This window comes from Buteo buteo, chromosome 4 (genome assembly GCF_964188355.1).
Source record: "Buteo buteo chromosome 4, bButBut1.hap1.1, whole genome shotgun sequence".
Classification (NCBI taxonomy): Eukaryota; Metazoa; Chordata; class Aves; order Accipitriformes; family Accipitridae; genus Buteo; species Buteo buteo.
Window position 1 is genome coordinate 35,731,401 of NC_134174.1, and position 17,469 is coordinate 35,748,869.

At 41.5% G+C, this 17,469-nt stretch overlaps 1 protein-coding gene across 1 annotated transcript in view; it reads left to right on the forward strand.

Annotated features, from left to right (window-relative positions):
• The window catches only part of FAM13C (family with sequence similarity 13 member C), a 135,000-nt gene that overhangs the window by 88,612 nt on the left and 28,919 nt on the right, over positions 1-17,469 (forward strand). The window contains exons 10-11 of the mRNA XM_075025521.1: positions 2,815-2,936; positions 12,450-12,513. Coding sequence (XP_074881622.1) covers positions 2,815-2,936; positions 12,450-12,513 — 186 coding nt within the window. The remainder of the gene's footprint in view (positions 1-2,814; positions 2,937-12,449; positions 12,514-17,469) is intronic.

Genomic DNA, 17,469 nt, shown 5'->3' on the forward strand with positions numbered 1-17,469 from the left:
GTACAACACCAAGAAGGCTTCAGCCAAAAGATAGGCTTGCTTAACTTGAAATGCGCTTGTTTCACTCATTTACATAGCACCCAAAGTTTTCTTTTTACCGGTACTAACAGCTTTTGTGGTCAACTTCTGAAGCTAAGCACATCTAAGCATAAAGGTTGAGGCTGTTGCAAGAATCCTAGACAAGGTCTTCAACTGGTATAAGTCAATGGCTGTTGCCTCTTTTGGTATTTTATTGTATCCTGAAACTCCATATTGTCATATGATGGCATAAAAAGCTAGAATCTCTTTGAGAAAGAATATTTTCGGTATGCATCACTGTGATGATGCAGAATTCTTTCTTCCAGCTTTGCTGTTGCTATTATAGAAGTTACACTTTTCAGAGAATATAGTGTTATTCTATTTTCTGTCATGTCCAATACCTAGCAAAATGTAACCCAGTCCTTACAAGAGATTCTAAGCACAAATGAGGAAAATGCCTGTTCTACCTAGAGACCATCAAACCTCTGAAGATTTCTTGGCAAATAAAAATAAGCTGAACTGGTTCAATCCAGTTCTACCTTGAACTTTAGTAAAAACTGTTACGTTGACCTGTTTAGCCCCCAAGAGCATATGATCATTTTTATATAACTAAGGGAAAATAACATGAAGATAGTGATGGAAAAACTAGAACAGCTGCAAAAAACTGCTGTCCATTTGCCACCTGAATTTTTATTACCATTTTTGGATAAAATATCATTCATTCAATGCTAAACTTTATTAGATAGGCATGGGGAGAGGAGGAGACATCTGTCCTAGAAGGCTCTGAAGGAGACAAAGGGTAACAAGAGAGTAATGTTAGTCAGTTGAGTGAAGCTTTCACTCCTTTTGCCCTGACATCACCAGGGCATTGTAACATCTAGTCTGAAAAAAAGACAGCCTCTGTTTTGGAGGTCTGTTTTGGAAATTTGCCCCTTGTGGGTAGTCAGTATGATTGGAAGGCTTGATTAACTTCTGTCGGGTCAGTTCTACTGCAGTGGCTGATAAAAAAGCAAACTAATTTAATGTTAGCACAGGTCTTTTCAACTGGCAGGGAAGGTACTTTCAGTCCCAGGGCAGGTCTACACTTCATAAATGCAGTGTGGACGTACCCCACGGGCTGGATGTGTGTGTTAGAGCTAGCCCATGGCTGCTTCCTCCTGAGCAGCTTCCATCGTGAAGGTGACAGCTGTCTCTTTCAAAAGATAGATTTCAACACTCTTTTTATACTCACTTTGTAGACTAAGTAGGAGGAATTAACGTTCATTTATGCAACAAATATCCTATAGTTAAAATGTCATCATGGAGAGGAAGTAAAATGCTAGTGATCAGACATTTTATTTATTTTTACCAGGTTTTTTTGTTTGTTTATTTGTTTGTTTTACAGGATTCCTTAGTCCTCCATCATTAATTTTGAGAAGTAGGCACTGAACATTTCTCCTGAGAGGAGACCATTTGGGCAACTTTCTTAAATTTAAAGCTTTTTGTAAAGTTGACAATTTTATGAAAGTGTTATTTAGGTTATTTTTTTCAATACAATATATCTCTAAACAAGCTTCATTCATACCAGAGAAGCTGTGGATGCCCCCTCCCTGGCAGTGTTCAAGGCCAGGTTGGATGGGGCTTTGAGCAACCTGGTCTAGTGGAAGGTGTCCCTGCCCATGGCAAGGGAGTGGGAACTAAATGGTCTTTAAGGTCCCTTCCAACCCAAACCATTCTATGGTTCTATAATCAGTAAAGATGGAACAGACTAAGAAGGAAGTAAAAGCAGCCACTGTTTTTGTAAATGTAGAAGGACCTCAGCCCTCCAAATTCCAATCCAAACAGGCCTATCCAAGCTTCCATGCTTCCAGCTAAGCTTTGAAACTTAGCAGAATCAGATTCATTGCTTTACCAGGGGAAGTGAACACTATTCTTTTGCAAAGCACATTGTATTTTAATTTTTTAAACTGTTAGAATAAAATATTGGATGATAAAAGCTAATAAAGAAGTAGGAAAAAGTCCCACTTTAATTATCACATTTTCAAAGAACTTCATTAACTTACCCCTTTGCAATGCAAGGGAAATATTATAGCCCAATTTATAGGTAAGGAAATTAAGATGAGCTGAACATGTCTTGTCACAGCCCTACAACTGGTTTATGAAAGCTTGGAGTAAAATGCATACCTTTCTAATTCCCGCTCCCGTCCTCAATTTGTTGGACTAAATTGGCTTTTTTTTTTTTTCTGTGTGGCAGGTTGGCTGATATGACTTTTTTTCCTCACTGCCTTTCACTTCTTCTGCAGTAATACTCTATTCATAAAGCGATGCATATGCTAGGGAAGGGAAAAAGCAAAAGCAAAAAGAAAACTGGTTAAGCCTTACAAATCTTAAGTGAACTGCATTTGCTTTTGTCAGCTGATTTTTTTTCTGATGATGCCCAAATAATAAAATATTATTGACATGTCAGTAAATAATTTCAAATGAAATGTGAGTGTATACCTAAGCAAAAAAAAATTGAACTTTGTGTATAGCACCTCTTAGCTCAGAAGCTGATATCTGTTATCTAAGTAATAAACAGAAAATGGGTTACAGTCTGCTTTGGTTTCAAAAAATGTTTGCAGTGAAAGAAGATACTGCTTTGTTTAGAACCTTTTCTAGTCTGTGTTTTCCAGTTGTTTCCAGATTATTACCAAAAAATAATAAAGAACCACAATTCGCATCCGGTCTCACGGAGCTCTTTTTTTCTTAAAGCAAAATTTTCAGCTAAGCCTGATTGGTACTGACAGGGCATTCAACATTTTTTTTTGCTTTGTGCAGGAGCTGGAAAGTGCATTGCCAGGCCTTTCAGAGTGGCAGGGGAAGGCTGGATCCTCAGATAATGACTACGCACAGAACGTGGCTTTAAGATGCCAGGAGGCAGTAGTGAGATTTCAACCAAGGTAAGCCTTGGGATAAGACAGTGCATTTCACTCTTGATTAACTGTAGGAAAGGCTAATTCATTTGCTGCCTTTTGTATAAAATATTCAGACTTCTGGCTCTCAATGGCAGTTGTATTCTGTATTTATATGGCTAAAACTTTTGGAGAAAGTGAAAGGGATGAAGATAAGAATGCTAATTTCATCATTCTTTAAATCCCCTACATTTCAAGCAAGAAGAACATCCTCAGTTCAGAAACTTCAATTCCTCTATGCCAAGTTTCAAAAATATCCTGGCAGTTTTTTTCTTTTTCCCCCAGTGCTGACTTGCCTCACTCTTTCTCACAGCTGTATTCTCACTGAGAAATGGGAATTGGAACCTGCACACCTGATTTTAGCATGGGTATGCATTTATGTACAGTTTAGACCCTGCATGCTGTGGTAACTGCGCTTGTTCCAATGTTGTGAACGGTACAGGGTGTTAAGGTCAGGTGTTAGGCAGGTAACTCAGCTGATGATGAAGTAACTCCGCTCTCGTAGCTATTGGAAGTGACAGTTCCTCCTCCAATCCTTCATGGTTGTGCTCCTCCTCCAATTCTTTATGGCTGTGCAAAAGGCTAAAAATGGGGTTTCAACTCGCCCAACTGACCCAATCTACCAGTGAAGGTGTGTCCTAAGGATAAGATTTAGCTCTTACTGGCAGGCTTGGAATGTGTAAATAAGATCATGCTCTTCACAGCCGTCAGTTTTTGGGGCACTACTTTACAAATTTCCAATGCTTAGGTGCTGGTTTGGCCCTGCTTTGCTGTGCACATAGAGTTTCAGGCAGGTGAGCCAAGTCTCTGCTTTGTTCTCTGTCTCGGAGTGCATGACAGCTGTGGTGCTGCATGGCAGAGGCACTGACTTGCTTTGGAGGGACCGGTGCATCAGCTCTACATCCCAAGGATGCTCAGTGGGTCAGGGCACAGCGAGTTGACATACAGAGCTCATTGCCTCCAAGGTTTCAAGTCAGCATTAGGTTAGTAGTGACAGTTGCCATCCAATGGCACTTTGGTGCTTTATGTGAAATGAATTGGTTGCCTTCACCACAGCTTTTAGTAGGCAACATTGTAAATGAAATTAATTTGTTCTCTCAAAGGAAACTTTAGCAGAATGACCGAGCATTTAATTAGCTTTCACAAAGAGCTGCTTTCACCCTCCAATGCTTGTATGTGCAATTGAGACGCTGCATCTCAGAAAGCATTTCTAATTAGCCCCAGTCTAGGAAGCCTGCCTTCTCTTTTTCTGGCATTCTTTAAGCTAGGAAAAAATCACATGGATTTCTTGTAAAGAGGAGCATAGTGAGTTTGGTATCAGAGAGTTAGACTTACCTAGTGGCTTTTCTGGTAGGAGGTCTGTGTATGGGTAGATAATGAAATAACATTGGTTAATTTTGATTGATGAAAGGAACATGATGAAAGAAACGTGGACTTTAAAGATAAGAACCAGAGCAGAGTGTGCGTGAATAAAACAGCAACCACAGCAAAGTGTCCAGGTCCACTTCAACACTTTGGCCTTTTAAATTTGCCTGGTATTAAACCATTGTTCACTATGCTATTTATTCCTGTTTAACACCAGGGTAGCTCCTTAGGAAGCCTGCTATTGACAAGTGCTAAGTCTGTTAAATAATGGTACCTGGATTTACTGTGCCAAGAGCTGTGAAAGCACAGAGATCAAATCTCAACTCAGGCCATGTCTTAGTTTGATTATATTGCAACAAAATGGAGGCAACTTTACTCTTAAATAAGGAACTTCAAACATGGAGTAAACAAGCATTAATGCATGGTCCCTGGCCTCACACACACACTTTATTTACTTTAACTGTCTTAAGTGTCCTCGGAAAAAACATTCCCACCACCCAGCTGAGGCAGAGGACCTTGAATTACATATGCTGAAATTACCACTTTCAGTTTGAGGGCCACTGTGTCTGGTGACTTCTCTTAAGGGTCACCAGCAGCTTGCCCCATCCCTCTGCTGTCAATCAGCTTTGATAGGGCCAGAGCAATTACATGCCCATGTCTCATCCAGATCGCTGGCTACTGCATCAGGATCACAGAACTGGCTTGTGCAACAGGCTGTGAAACATAGCTGCCAGGGTATGACATCTTGCCTTGTTTTCTGCCTTCTCTGCTCTGGGACATGGCAAAGGTTAAGTATTCAGTCTTGGCAGCAGGCAACAATCGTCGCTAGATTTTGACAGAACACATCTGCTAGCCCCACAAAACCTGAGTTTCACTATCTTCCAACCTGTTTTTGCTAGGTTACTGGTAAAATTAGCAATGCTTTGAAACACTACATCTGCCTAGGATCCCTAACTCATAGACCAAAAGCGTTCTGGTCTTTTGGAGAAGAGGATATGGCCACACTGCTGCTGGGGTGCCACTAGGCAGGCTCCTCTGTCTATCAGATGTATGTGGGGAGGATAGGAGAAGAAGTATTTATTTATTTCTTATACTAAGAAGCAAGGTTGATTATTTCTAATGTGGCTTGTTGTTACTTCTGCTTTAATTTAGTTTCTGCAGACTGCTATAGCTCTGTCATTAGTCTCATTGGAGTTTAAATGCCTCTGAACTGTGTAGAGTTTGTTTTTTTTTTTTTTTTAATCTGTTTTGGTGAGCGTGGGGCAGCTAAAACCAGGATAGCTTTCATTTGTCTAAATATGGATTAAAACTACTGAGATATGAAAAACTTTTCAGTACAGTCCCTGATAAGCAGAGTGATCTAAATTCAGGGTAACCTAACAAGGGATATTCATAAACAGGTATGTGACAGAGAAGAACAGAACAGGAAATATAAGAGAAACAATCTACAGAAATGCAACTCTCATGTGTTGGTTGTTTTTGGGGGGGCGTACTTTCATTTTATGATAACCACTGAAACAGCGAAGGAATAGTTTTAGTGGGATTTGAAAGAAAGAAAAGAATAGACTTGGTGAAGAGGTTTACAGTCAGAAGAATGAGGGAATACTGTCGTCGTCTTGGCTAAGCTATACCTGACCTGTGAATCAAGGATTTTAATTTCAAGAGGTGTTTATCATGCATGATTTATGAACATCAGCATCAATTTAGAATATGAAATGCCATCTGCATGGAAGGAACCCTTGACATTTTATTAAAAGAACAGGAATTTCTAATACTATTGCTAGTGATTACATTGAATACTGCGCTAGTCATTGTGTGTAGTTGCGTTTGGTTAAGAGTGTAATATAATCCGCACCTTTCAGGGATAAAAGTTATATGCAGGCCCCAGGAACAAATGCTACAATAAAGACAATTGCCTTTTTTAACAGGGAATAGGAAAGCCAGTATGGAACAATACATATGATTACAAAAAGCTGCTTCTACTGATTGCGTTCTAAAAGGCAATCAGCAAAACTGATGTCAATTGCCTTTGAGCTGTATATGCAGTTACCTGAATAGAGGATGGTGTTTTCTCCAGATGCCTGTTACGCAGATAGGGGGCTGAAACCTGGGACTCCTGGGTGGTGGGAACATTGCTGTTTCAGAGAAGGTTGCATTCCAAGTCAGTGTGGGAACTACACTTTGGGGTTAAGTTTTCTGCCGAAGGAAAATTCCTGAAAGTTTCCCCTCTTCCCCATTCCCCAAATAAAATGGGAGTGGTTTCTTTCAGTAGGACTCAGCTGGTCCTAATTTCTGCAGAGGCTGTAGGGCAGCAGTTGCTGTCAGACCTATGACTGTTCTCCAAGGAACAATGGAAATGTCAGGAACCCAGGGCTGCCCTGGATCTTGAGCTCAGCCAGCGTCTCCCAGGGTTTCTGTGCTCCTCTGAGGGAGACCAGGCTCTAGCGAGGCTTTCAGTATTGAAGTTTTCAAGGCAAGTAGCTTTTGAGAATGCAGTTCAGGTGGGGACTTTCGTAGTTTCCACGCTTTCTGCTGAACAGCTACAACTCAGGAATGCGTGGGAGGGAGTAGGGAAGCTGCAGAAGTGCTGATGTCCTCGCGCCATATGGCGGACCCGCGCGGGTGAGCCAGAGCTTATGAGACTGTGTTCCTGCACAGGCAGCCAGGTGAGCAGGGAGAAACTTAGCCAGATTCCCTCTGAGTCCTGCCTCAGACCTGGTGAAAATTCATCACGACCAATATGTGTCTGCAAATAGCTCTCTGTCAGCAAATCTGGATATGCTGATGAAACATTGCTTTGCTGGGAAATGACTGACCAATTCTTGAGAAGATTTTCTTCAGAAATCTTGATATTAAAATATTGGTGTTTATGGTTCCATTATACTTCTTGTACCAAGGCATGGAAAACCCCTGAGCAAGCTCTTCGGTTGGAATACACTTTGTGATGGGTTGACCCTGCCTGGACGCCAGGTGCCCACCAAAGCCATTCTATCACTCCCCCATCCTCAGCTGGACAGGAGAGAGAAAAATATAACAAAAACTTGTGGGTCGAGATAAGGACAGGAGAGATCATTCACTAATTACCTTCATGGGCAAAACAGACTCAGCTTAGGGAAAATTAGCTCAATTTATTACAAATCAGCCAGAGTAAGGTAATAAGAAATAAAACGAAATCTCAGAACACCATCCCACCACCCCTCCCTTCTTCCCGGGCACAACTTCACTCCCGGATTTCTCCACCAAGCCCCCCCAGAGGCACAAGGGGGACAGGGATGGGGTTTACAGTCATCACACGTTATTTTCTGCCGCTTCACCTCCTCAGGGCGAGGGCTCATCACACTCTTCCCCCGCTCCAGCGTGGGGTCCCACCCATGGGAGACAGTCCTCCACGAACTTCTCCAACGTGGGCCATTCCCACGGGCTGCAGTTCTTCACGAACTGCTCCAGCATGGGTCCTTTCCACGGTGTGCAGTCCTTCAGGAGCACACTGCTCCAGCGCAGGTCCCCCACGGGGTCACAAGTCCTGCCAGAAAACCTGCTCCGTGGGATCCTCTCTCCACAGATCCACAGGTCCTGCCAGGAACCTGCTCCAGCACGGGGTTCCCACGGGGTCACAGCCTCCTTCGGGAACCCACCTGCTCCGGCGTGGGGTCCTCCACGGGCTGCAGGTGGAGATCTGCTCCACCGTGGACCTCCCTGGGCTGCAGGGGGACAGCCTGCCTCACAACGGTCTTCACCACGGGCTGCAGGGGAATCTTCGCTCCGGCGCCTGGAGCACCTCCTCCCCCTCCTTCTTCACTGACCTTGGTGTCCGCAGGCTTGTTTCTCTTACATGTTCTCACTCCTCTTTCCGGCAGCTGTTTCTCACCCTCCCAACTTTTTTTTTTCCTTCTTAAAAATGTTATCCCAGAGGCATTACCACTATCACTGATTGGCTCGGCCTTGGCCGGTGGCGGGTTCATCTTAGAGCCGGCTGGTATGGGCTCTCTCGAACACAGGGGAAGCTTCCGGCAGCTTCTTATGGAAGCCACCCCTGTAACCCCCTCCGCTACCAAAACCTTGCCACACAAAACCAATACACACTTAAAGAGAAAGAAAAAACAAAAAGAAAGAAAAAAGGGGGGATGGGGAGAGGAGAGAGGGACAAAAAAAAAAAGCAAGCATCTTACTGTAGCCCAAGTAAGAACTGTTCCTGGTGAGTACAAGAGGCTCTCATAATAAGAAAAACAAGTGTGGCTGTCCACAGGCAGCCTTTACGTAACTGCTGTGATTGATGAGACAGGCACTGGTACACTGTCTGGTTGTCTGGCTGCTTATTCCAGCGTTCAGAGAGTGCCCAAGGAGTAGCCTAGGATGTTTCTAAACAGCCTAGGCCCTTAATGGTGGTGTTTCTTTCATTGCAAGCGTGCACTTTATGTTCATCTAAAAGCCTGTTGCAGTTCTGTATTGCTTTGTAAGGAGTCGCAGGCATGCTTCTGAAGCCTTCACATGCAGCCCTGTATTCGAGTGGTGACTATGTTTGAATTTCATAATGCTTTTTGCCTTTTGTGGAGGTCTCAGAAAGGAGCTCTTTTTTTTTCCTTGAGGAAAACTAGCTTGAGCTTTTTGAGGTGTATTGGTTGTAGGGTCTGCCTTTCTGTGAACTTGTGTGATGTAACCTCTGGAGAGGCTGAATCAGTGCTCTGCTGTGGTACTGAGAGTACCCTTTCTGAGCTGCTAACTTGGTGGGCCACCCTCACAGCGGGAAGTGTAAAACCGATTGCTGGACTGGAGACAGGGAAGGAGTATTGGGCCAGGGTAGACTGGAAGTGAATCTGGAAAAGGGGTTTCATCCCACAGCACAGTGTGTGGTTTGCTTGCCAGGATTTATCCTGGTATCACTAAGGCATTAACTGGCCCAAGACACTGAGCACGTGTGGCATTGTGATGCATAAACACATAAGTCTCCTGAGGATAAGGTTAATGCAACCCAGGGTTGAACTGGATTGAGACTTGCAAATTACAGAATGTAATGCTCCTTTCTGGGTTTAGTCTGGGAAATAAGAAGTGAATTTTCTTAGGTTATCTTTAAACATTTTTCCTGGTTTTTAAAATTATGTGGTTTTATTTGAATTTTATGCAAGTTTAGAAGTGATATCATGCATAATTCAGTAATTCACATGTTCTGGTCTGTTTTTTAAACAGCACACTGCTCATGCAAATTGATCTTCCCCTTGAAGTCTGGGAGGAGCTCTGTTATGATAATCAGTATTTAGATTTTCTTTTTTCTTTTGTTATGTCCACAAGCTTCAAATGTACATGTTACTGGGTTGTATCCTTGTCATCTGTGCCATGCAGAACAGAGTAATTCTACTGAAGCCAGAGTCTATGGGGAAAGTGAGAGATCAGGCCTTTCATATTTTATAAAGAATGATATAACATATATTTGAGTAGTAGCCATGGAGAGAATTCCATTTTCATTATTTTACATGATGTAAATTATACAAAATAAGGGTTGCCTGCAATTATTCAAAATTTCAGCTAAAGCTTAAAATAGCTGGGTTTTTTTTTCTGTACTCAGCACAGATGGAAAATTAGGGCTTGTTCCTGCTGCTTTTGAAGTTAATGGATATTTTGTGATTGACTTTTAATGAGAGTAGGATCCAACCCATAGTTATTAAACTGTAAGCCCTTTGTTGCCTGGTGACAATCAGATAACCTGCATTTGCGTAGGAGAGCAGTTAATCTTGGTGAAAAAAAAAGCACACCCTGAAACTCTCTATATAGAGTAAGATCAGCTCAGCATACATATATGACTATTAATGTAAATGGTCTTCACACAAAAATGGTTACTTACCTTAATGATTTCAGTGTCTCTAGAATCCTAAGAATGCAAAACTAAGAGCATCTTACTCCAGTAATTTTAGTGGAAAAAGAAACAGTAAAATGCAAGACTTCTGCATCCCTAAAACAGCAGACAAGAGCATCGACCTGAATGAGAGAGAGGTGGTACTTCAAGGGTGCTGTAAACCTTTCACTCTCCAGAGTGCAAGACTCATGAATGATACAGCTGTGAAGTATGTAGAACTTCGTATAGCACCTGTAAGAACTGCTGCTAGCATTTAGGTTTTTGTTTTCTTTTTCTTAAGGAGAGTTCACATTTGCTGTGTGTTACACACCCTGAAAGGAGTCATCCAAATGAATACCAGAAGTGTACAAATCTGACACGTGTCCTTTTCTTCCTTTCCTTTATGTCTAGGTCTAGTTCAATGCAATAAATCACTCTAAATATCTTTTTCTTCATTAGTGAGTTAATTCTTCAGCTCTTTGTAGCCTTGCAGGTTCTTCCTTACATGTTATTAAACCAAACTATAAATATTTCACTCTTTCCTATTAAATTAGTCCTTTTGCTCTCCCCATGCTTTTTCTCAGTTTTAACTCTTTTGTGCTGCCTCATACTGCCCTCTCTGCTGCCTAAAAGCTAGAAATTGGTTGTTAGGCATTAACCTTTTTGCTTCTGTAATTCTATTTTCCTTCTGTTCTCTTCACATTATGGAGACATTTGCTATTCATTTTTGAGATGGCGGAGAGAATATATATGTGGAGAGCTACATAGAGACGTAGATAGGTGCTTGTACAACAGTCAGCCAAGGCACCTTTCTGCCGAAGTATCTCCAGAAATCACTCACTTCTGATCATGTACCTGTGTATCTCAAGATACAGGCTGGCTGGCCTGTGAGACCTCCCATTCTGGTGCTAGATGTACCACCACCAAAATGACTCATTTTTGTTCCTATGTGAATTGCACACCTTGGATCCTGTTTGGAGGCAAGTGCTTGCTCACCTTGGTGTAGCTATCTAATGTGTCTGTTTTGGTAAGGAAAGTGGCATATCCATCATTTCAGTCTTTAAATGCCTCATAAATCTATGAAGAACTACAACAAAGTCCTGTGCATCTGTCTGTACTGTTTTTGAGGCCTCTAGAGACTTTTAAAACTATTTGGTTTTGCTGGGATGACTGAGCACAATAGGTTGAAAAATATGAATTATTTTGCCCAAAGGAAATCTGGGGTTTGTGTTAGTTTTGACCACGTTTGTGAGTGAGTCTCACAGGGGCCAGCAAACGTTGCCATCTTTTCAGCAGTGAGAAATCTCATTCTCTGAGACAGCAGTAGTTGTCTTGCTTCAGCCGAGTTGCAAGTCAACTTGTGATACACCCATGTCAGGCTTTGAAGTTGAGTGTGAAAACCCCTGTTTGCTTTGGGGGAAGGACAGACCTGTGGTATGAGGCTATTCAGGTTGCTCACCTAATCCATGGGAAGTTTTTTTAGGCTTCAGTTTCATTCCTTGGTAGAGTGAATTTGTAACTAATCCTGAAGCTGGTAGGTGTGTGGAGCCTTAGACCAGGACCACATCTGCCTGGATGGGGCACAGTCATCTCAGCCATAGTCAGAGGGAAGAGATTTTCCCCTTGCTGGTCTGGGACATTCCTTTCCTATTTCCCTGTGGAGAAGCAGTAATATACTGAGGGAAAACCAAAGGTATGGACATCTCTGATGGCTGAAAAGTGTCACTCATTAGAAAATGTGAACATCCCTCTTACTCAAAGGATTTCCAGCTCCTCATGACAGTCCCTTGGGTCTTTGTGAGATTTGCAAAACTGAACTTAAGCAGAAAGCTGAAGATTGGGAGCCTGAAATACCATCAAATTCAAATACGGAAAGATTTATTCTTTATGGCTCTGATACAGGAAAACTCTTGTTCCTGACTTCAAGCATGTGGGACAAATTGTGCTTAGATTTAAACATATGTTTGAGCTTTTTCTTGGCTTTAACCCTATTAGCTCACCAGGATACTGAGAGCTGATCATGCTTCTTTAGAACTTCTTCTGTGTAACAGAATAAGGCCGGATTTTAATGTCATAATTTCCAGGACCTCATTCACAGTTTAAATATATTATTTAGGATTCCAGGAAAACCACTGTTGTTTTGAGTGAGGTATAAAATACAGATGTAACCTTCATAGAGATGTTATTTTTTAATTAAAACAACTTTATCCCATAACTTGTAATTTATGTACAGATGTGATGAAAAGTTTGAAATATTTGCAGCACAGATAAGCAATCTATTGAGTGAAAATTCTTGTTTTGTTTTGTAGAATAGATCAGAACATAAGCATTTCACCAAAAGAAGGAACTGAGCAATTCAACAGTTTAAATGAGGTAAGCTTAACCAAAAGTTGAAATATGATTTTACAAATTTTGAATTAGGTGTTTGGTTTTGTTAATTCTAAGGTCTTGGAATAATGTAATCACCTGAGAATCTTAGGTTAGCTTTTTAATGAATCATTCTGATCATGTTTTTGGAGAAAAGCTTACAAACGTGACATGAGGCTGCTATAATAGTTTAAAAGCCAGAAGCAAGAGATTTTTCAAATATTTTAAGCCAATGTTATGCTGCTTTCTGTTTGTGCTCAGAAAATAATTAAACATTCAATATTGACTGAGTGAAGTGCCATCTTTCAAGAACACTTGATTTTTTCCTTGTATTACAGCTCAAAAATGTTCAGCTATCAATGATGTTTTGTTTAAAAATAAGAGGTTCTCAAGGTTGCTACATCCTGCATAAATAAACAATGAACAGTACAATGTGGTCTAAAAGCTACTTTAAAAAGTAAGATGGGAGGAGGGGAGAGTTGGAGTGAAGAGAGGAAGCAAGAAAAGCCAAATAACACCTGTGACACTCGAAACAAGAGCTGTTTTCACAGGGATTATGGATGCTGTGAGATCACAGGGATCCAGGAGGATGCTGTGAGAGTAGAGCACAAAGAAGCTGTTTGTGAGATCGTGTCAAACAATGGGTGAGCCTGGGCTAGATTCCCACAATCAGCAAAATACTGGAGGCCAATACCAAGCTTTGCAATTATTCAAAGTAGGAAACCTTATAAAGCATCTCCCACAAACAGGGGTGTCTGCATACTAGCACAGAGTGTGCTTACGCACTGCAAGGGCAATGAGCAATACTGAACTTAAACAAGGAGCAAACAATATTTTTAAGCGTAGACCAAGACAACTGAACAACAGAAGCAGCCGAAAAAAAGAACTGGGGGGAAAGGAAGCCCATTCCTGTGAAACCATGGAAAAGACAGATTTGTTTCCATAATGAGCCAAAGAATATCTATGGCTATTAATAGATGCCTGACTTTCATTAGGGGAAGTCCTTCTAAAGGAATTCAGACTTAATCTTCCCCTTACTATGAACTATTTCCTGTGCATTTGTGTCATTGTTGTGCAGCTCACTGTTGAAAATGTCAGTGCTAACTCATAAGGCACATTCCATGACCGATATAAGGGAGTATAGTCAGCCACTGTCTAGCCAATTAAGGCCCTGACAGAAATAATTAACTTATTGTTTCTTTTGAGAAGCCCCATTGCAAATAATCACCAAAGCTTCCACTTAAAACCTCCCATTTAAAATTCTTGTAAAGGATTTCTTTAAGATTAAGATAAAATATTATAATAAATAAAATCAGTGTAAGACATTAAAACAGATAATTAGATGAGAAATTAAAATAAATTGTTAACAATTTATGGGAAATGAGCAAGGGTTACATTCTGGTGCTTTCTTTTTCAAAATCTTAGATTGTATTGTGTCTCAGGTCTACTGCAAACCCAAATGGTCATGTGTCATAAGAAAATAAGTTTCCTTCTAGGATTAGAGAAAGTGGTGTCTCTCTTCACTGCTCACCCGTGGCATTATATAGACCCAGGGTGTATCTTGTTCTATCTTATTGTTGCTTGTTTGTTCCCCATAAAGGAAATTCTGAATTGAAAATGTCATATGCCTCAAGACACAAATATTGCCGTAACAGATACCGCAGAGATTTATTTATATTCACATAAAATATGCCTATCGTGTTTTAACCTGAACTCTTAGATTAAAAAGCAAGGGAGATGCTTTTATACATCGCTGTTCCAATGTGACATATAAAAGCATTAATTTCCTTAGAGTCAAGAAATTGAACAGGTTGATATTTGCTCAGTTTCTTTTCTATATGAATCACTTCAAAGGCCATTAAATGCTGAAAGCTTGGATTATCCTCCTTCTCTACCTCAGGTGATTTCATAAATCCAGTAAATCCATCAATAAACTGGGTATAATAGAATAGCTGCCTTCCTGTCCTGGAGGGGCAGGAGCAGGCCGAGGGGCAGGGTGCAGGCATCCTTAATATTCAGAAACACCGTGTGTGGGGCAGGGTGGTTTCAGTTTATGCAGAAAGCACCAAGTCTGGGTTTTGCTTCTCCTCCCTTCTCCCTGTCAGGCTCCAGACTGAGACTGAGCAGGGTCTATGCGTGGGGCATTCCCTTTCCCTCTTCCCTCAGTTCTTAGATTTACCAGACCTTAGGACATCTACAAGGATCAAACAAAGGATGCTGATAATGGTAATTCTTTATCAGGGAAAGAAGTTATTTCTAACAGCCGTGGCTCTTTTCTGGCCATTGTTACCTATCTGATCTCTCTGTAGATACACAGTGAGCACTGATTGATTAGCAGGTTTGGCAGTGCTGTAGCTCTTGGTGCAATAAGGCAGAGTGCAGGGCTGCGAGGCTCCATTTGGTGCCTTGTCTCCCATCAGGCTATGGTCCCCTGGACGTGCTGACCAACATGTCCCATGGCACCGATCCTGCAGGGCCCCATGCAGGGACCTCCAGCTGGAGAGGTTGTTACTGACGGCACCTACCATGAAAAAGTTTATAAGCTATTTCAGAGGACTCCTGTCATTGCCACAGCATTTTGGTGATAAATTGGGAGAATTTGTTCATTCGGTGTCCCATTCTCCAGAGGGATTTGGCAGTGTGAGTGTAGGTGTGTGCTATTTCTCTCTAGACGTAGGAGGTTATCTATCATCTCAACAGTTCCTTGCCCTAAGGCCTCAACTCTTGATTTTCAGTAATCATTGGAGGGAAAGAGAGATGGTCAGTGAGGTACAGTCTACAGGCTTAATTGTTTGTAAGGATGGTTTCTTTTCTACAGGCTGAGCTTCCTCTGCAAATGGCAAACCTTTTGTACTGTGTTTTCTCCAGCAGGCAAGAGTATGATACTTTAATGACTATGTTTTTTTAAAGCATTGGCAGAAATAACAAATAGGAGAGAAATACCACACTGTCTTTCTGTTTTCCTCAGACTTACTGTAAATGTCTTTATTTTTCCATTATCTTTGATCTGGAATGATGCAGGATGTTTTTTCTTTTTCTGGTGGAATTGGCATAGCTCAAGTTCTTTGAATTGTCAGTTACTTTAAGAGGACATAAGAAGAGATAAGAAACCTTTGTCCAAGACAATTATAATTCCTTCTTTTTCAAACTTGCAAAATGCAAAAAGCAATATGGTTATTTTTCCAAAGAAACTTAAGGATCCATTTTAAATATTAATATGTCCTTTCACTTGCATTAGAATGGATCAGGAATTACTGCATGCATCAGAAATACTAGTGTTAGGCACCAGAGTAAAGCTGGAATGGGCATCAAATCTGAAGTATTTGAACTGAAATCATTAGCTGCTAAAATATGCCATAGCTTAAATTACTTCAGTGATATTGGTTTTCCATATAAGAGCTTACTAAAATTTATGATGGTACTCATCATAACCTAACGTTTCCCCCTCTATGTATTTTAGCTGTTTGTGTTTGCTTCTAACATGTTTTGCAATTTCTTTTAAATGGCCAAGAGCAGAGATGGCCCAGCTGGGCCCCAGGGGCAGGTCTGGACTATTGGAGAACTTTTAAGTAGCATGTGCACAGGCTGGTTCATCTCCAGATTAGATGTATTCCTGAGTGTGTGCAGCACAGAAGAGTACACATCCCCACCACTGTGCCAGGATACCTGCAGTCCCATCAGGTCTGTTAGAGGTACTGGAAAGTAGTGGAGAATTAGGGGGAAGTTGGAAGTGGTCGGTAAGGTTTCAAATGAACTTGGGAGGTTTGAGAAGATGAAGACAGGGCTCAGACTTTCTTCTTCTCTCTTCCTGCCTTCCTTTTGCCTGCAGTTGGTAGCATGTTCGCCTGCCCCCAACGAGCCCAAGGAAAGAGAGCACGCTGCCAGTTGCTGATATATGGCCGTGTCCTCTCCCAGACCACCTTTCTGCTCTGTTTGGGCTGCAGTTGCAGAAACAGGGGGCTGCACCGCTCCTGCCATGGAGCGGGAGGTCCGAGGCTGGCAGGATCCAGGCCAGCTGCTCTGGCATTGCTGGTACTTCAGGCACCCCTCTGAGAGGGGCAGGACAGGACATGCTGCAGGGCAGGCAGCACGGTCATCCCTACTGTTTACTAGGATGCTCCTGTCGCCCATGAGTTGGTGACCCTGGGCAGCTTTGTGCTTGGCCTTTGCTTAAAGCTATGTCTCCTTATATGCGTTCGCATAAATACATGGTGGCTTTTCATGTATAGTGTGCTGTGGCAGTACCAAAGTACTCAGCTGTGCTTTAGGAGTAAGATGAGGTTGATGGCATGCTCCAGATTCATCGCCTTCCTGGTAACATCCAAATGATCAAAACTACTTACTCTTTTTCTCCCTACATCAAACCCCTTTCAAGGACACATTCACGAAAAAGAGTATTTCTATTATTATTACTTTTTTTTTTTTTTTTTTTAGTATTTGGCAGTGACTGGAAATTTGCCATCCACCCACCTTCCACAGATGGGTGAAAAATATAATTTAGAGCAACTGAATATAAACCAGCTGGTGAATTACAGGATAAGCATTGCCGAAATACAATGTTTAACAATGTAGTCTATGTGAATGTTTTTATACTGAACTTGCCATAAATATTAATGTATCATAAGAAATGGTGATGCAAAGTGAATATTCTTTCTTGATATGGGAATTTTTTTGTCAAATGCTTGAAGTAACAACCTGTGAAGGTTAGGTATTTTTGTCAGTTATTTGCCTACATTCTCCTTATTGGTATGTTGTGCTGATATGTTTGCCTATGTTCTCCTTACTTGCCATCAGCAGTTGTCATGATAAAGTCCAGGCTGGGATCAGAGTCCTCACTGGTTTGTAAGAGGTATAGTCACCTTTTGCTAGATGACATTAATGACTGTAAAACACTGCCCGTCTGTTGTGATAATTCCACAGCCTTTTTGTTTATTTGGGTCTAGCTGGGATGAGAGGCAGTGG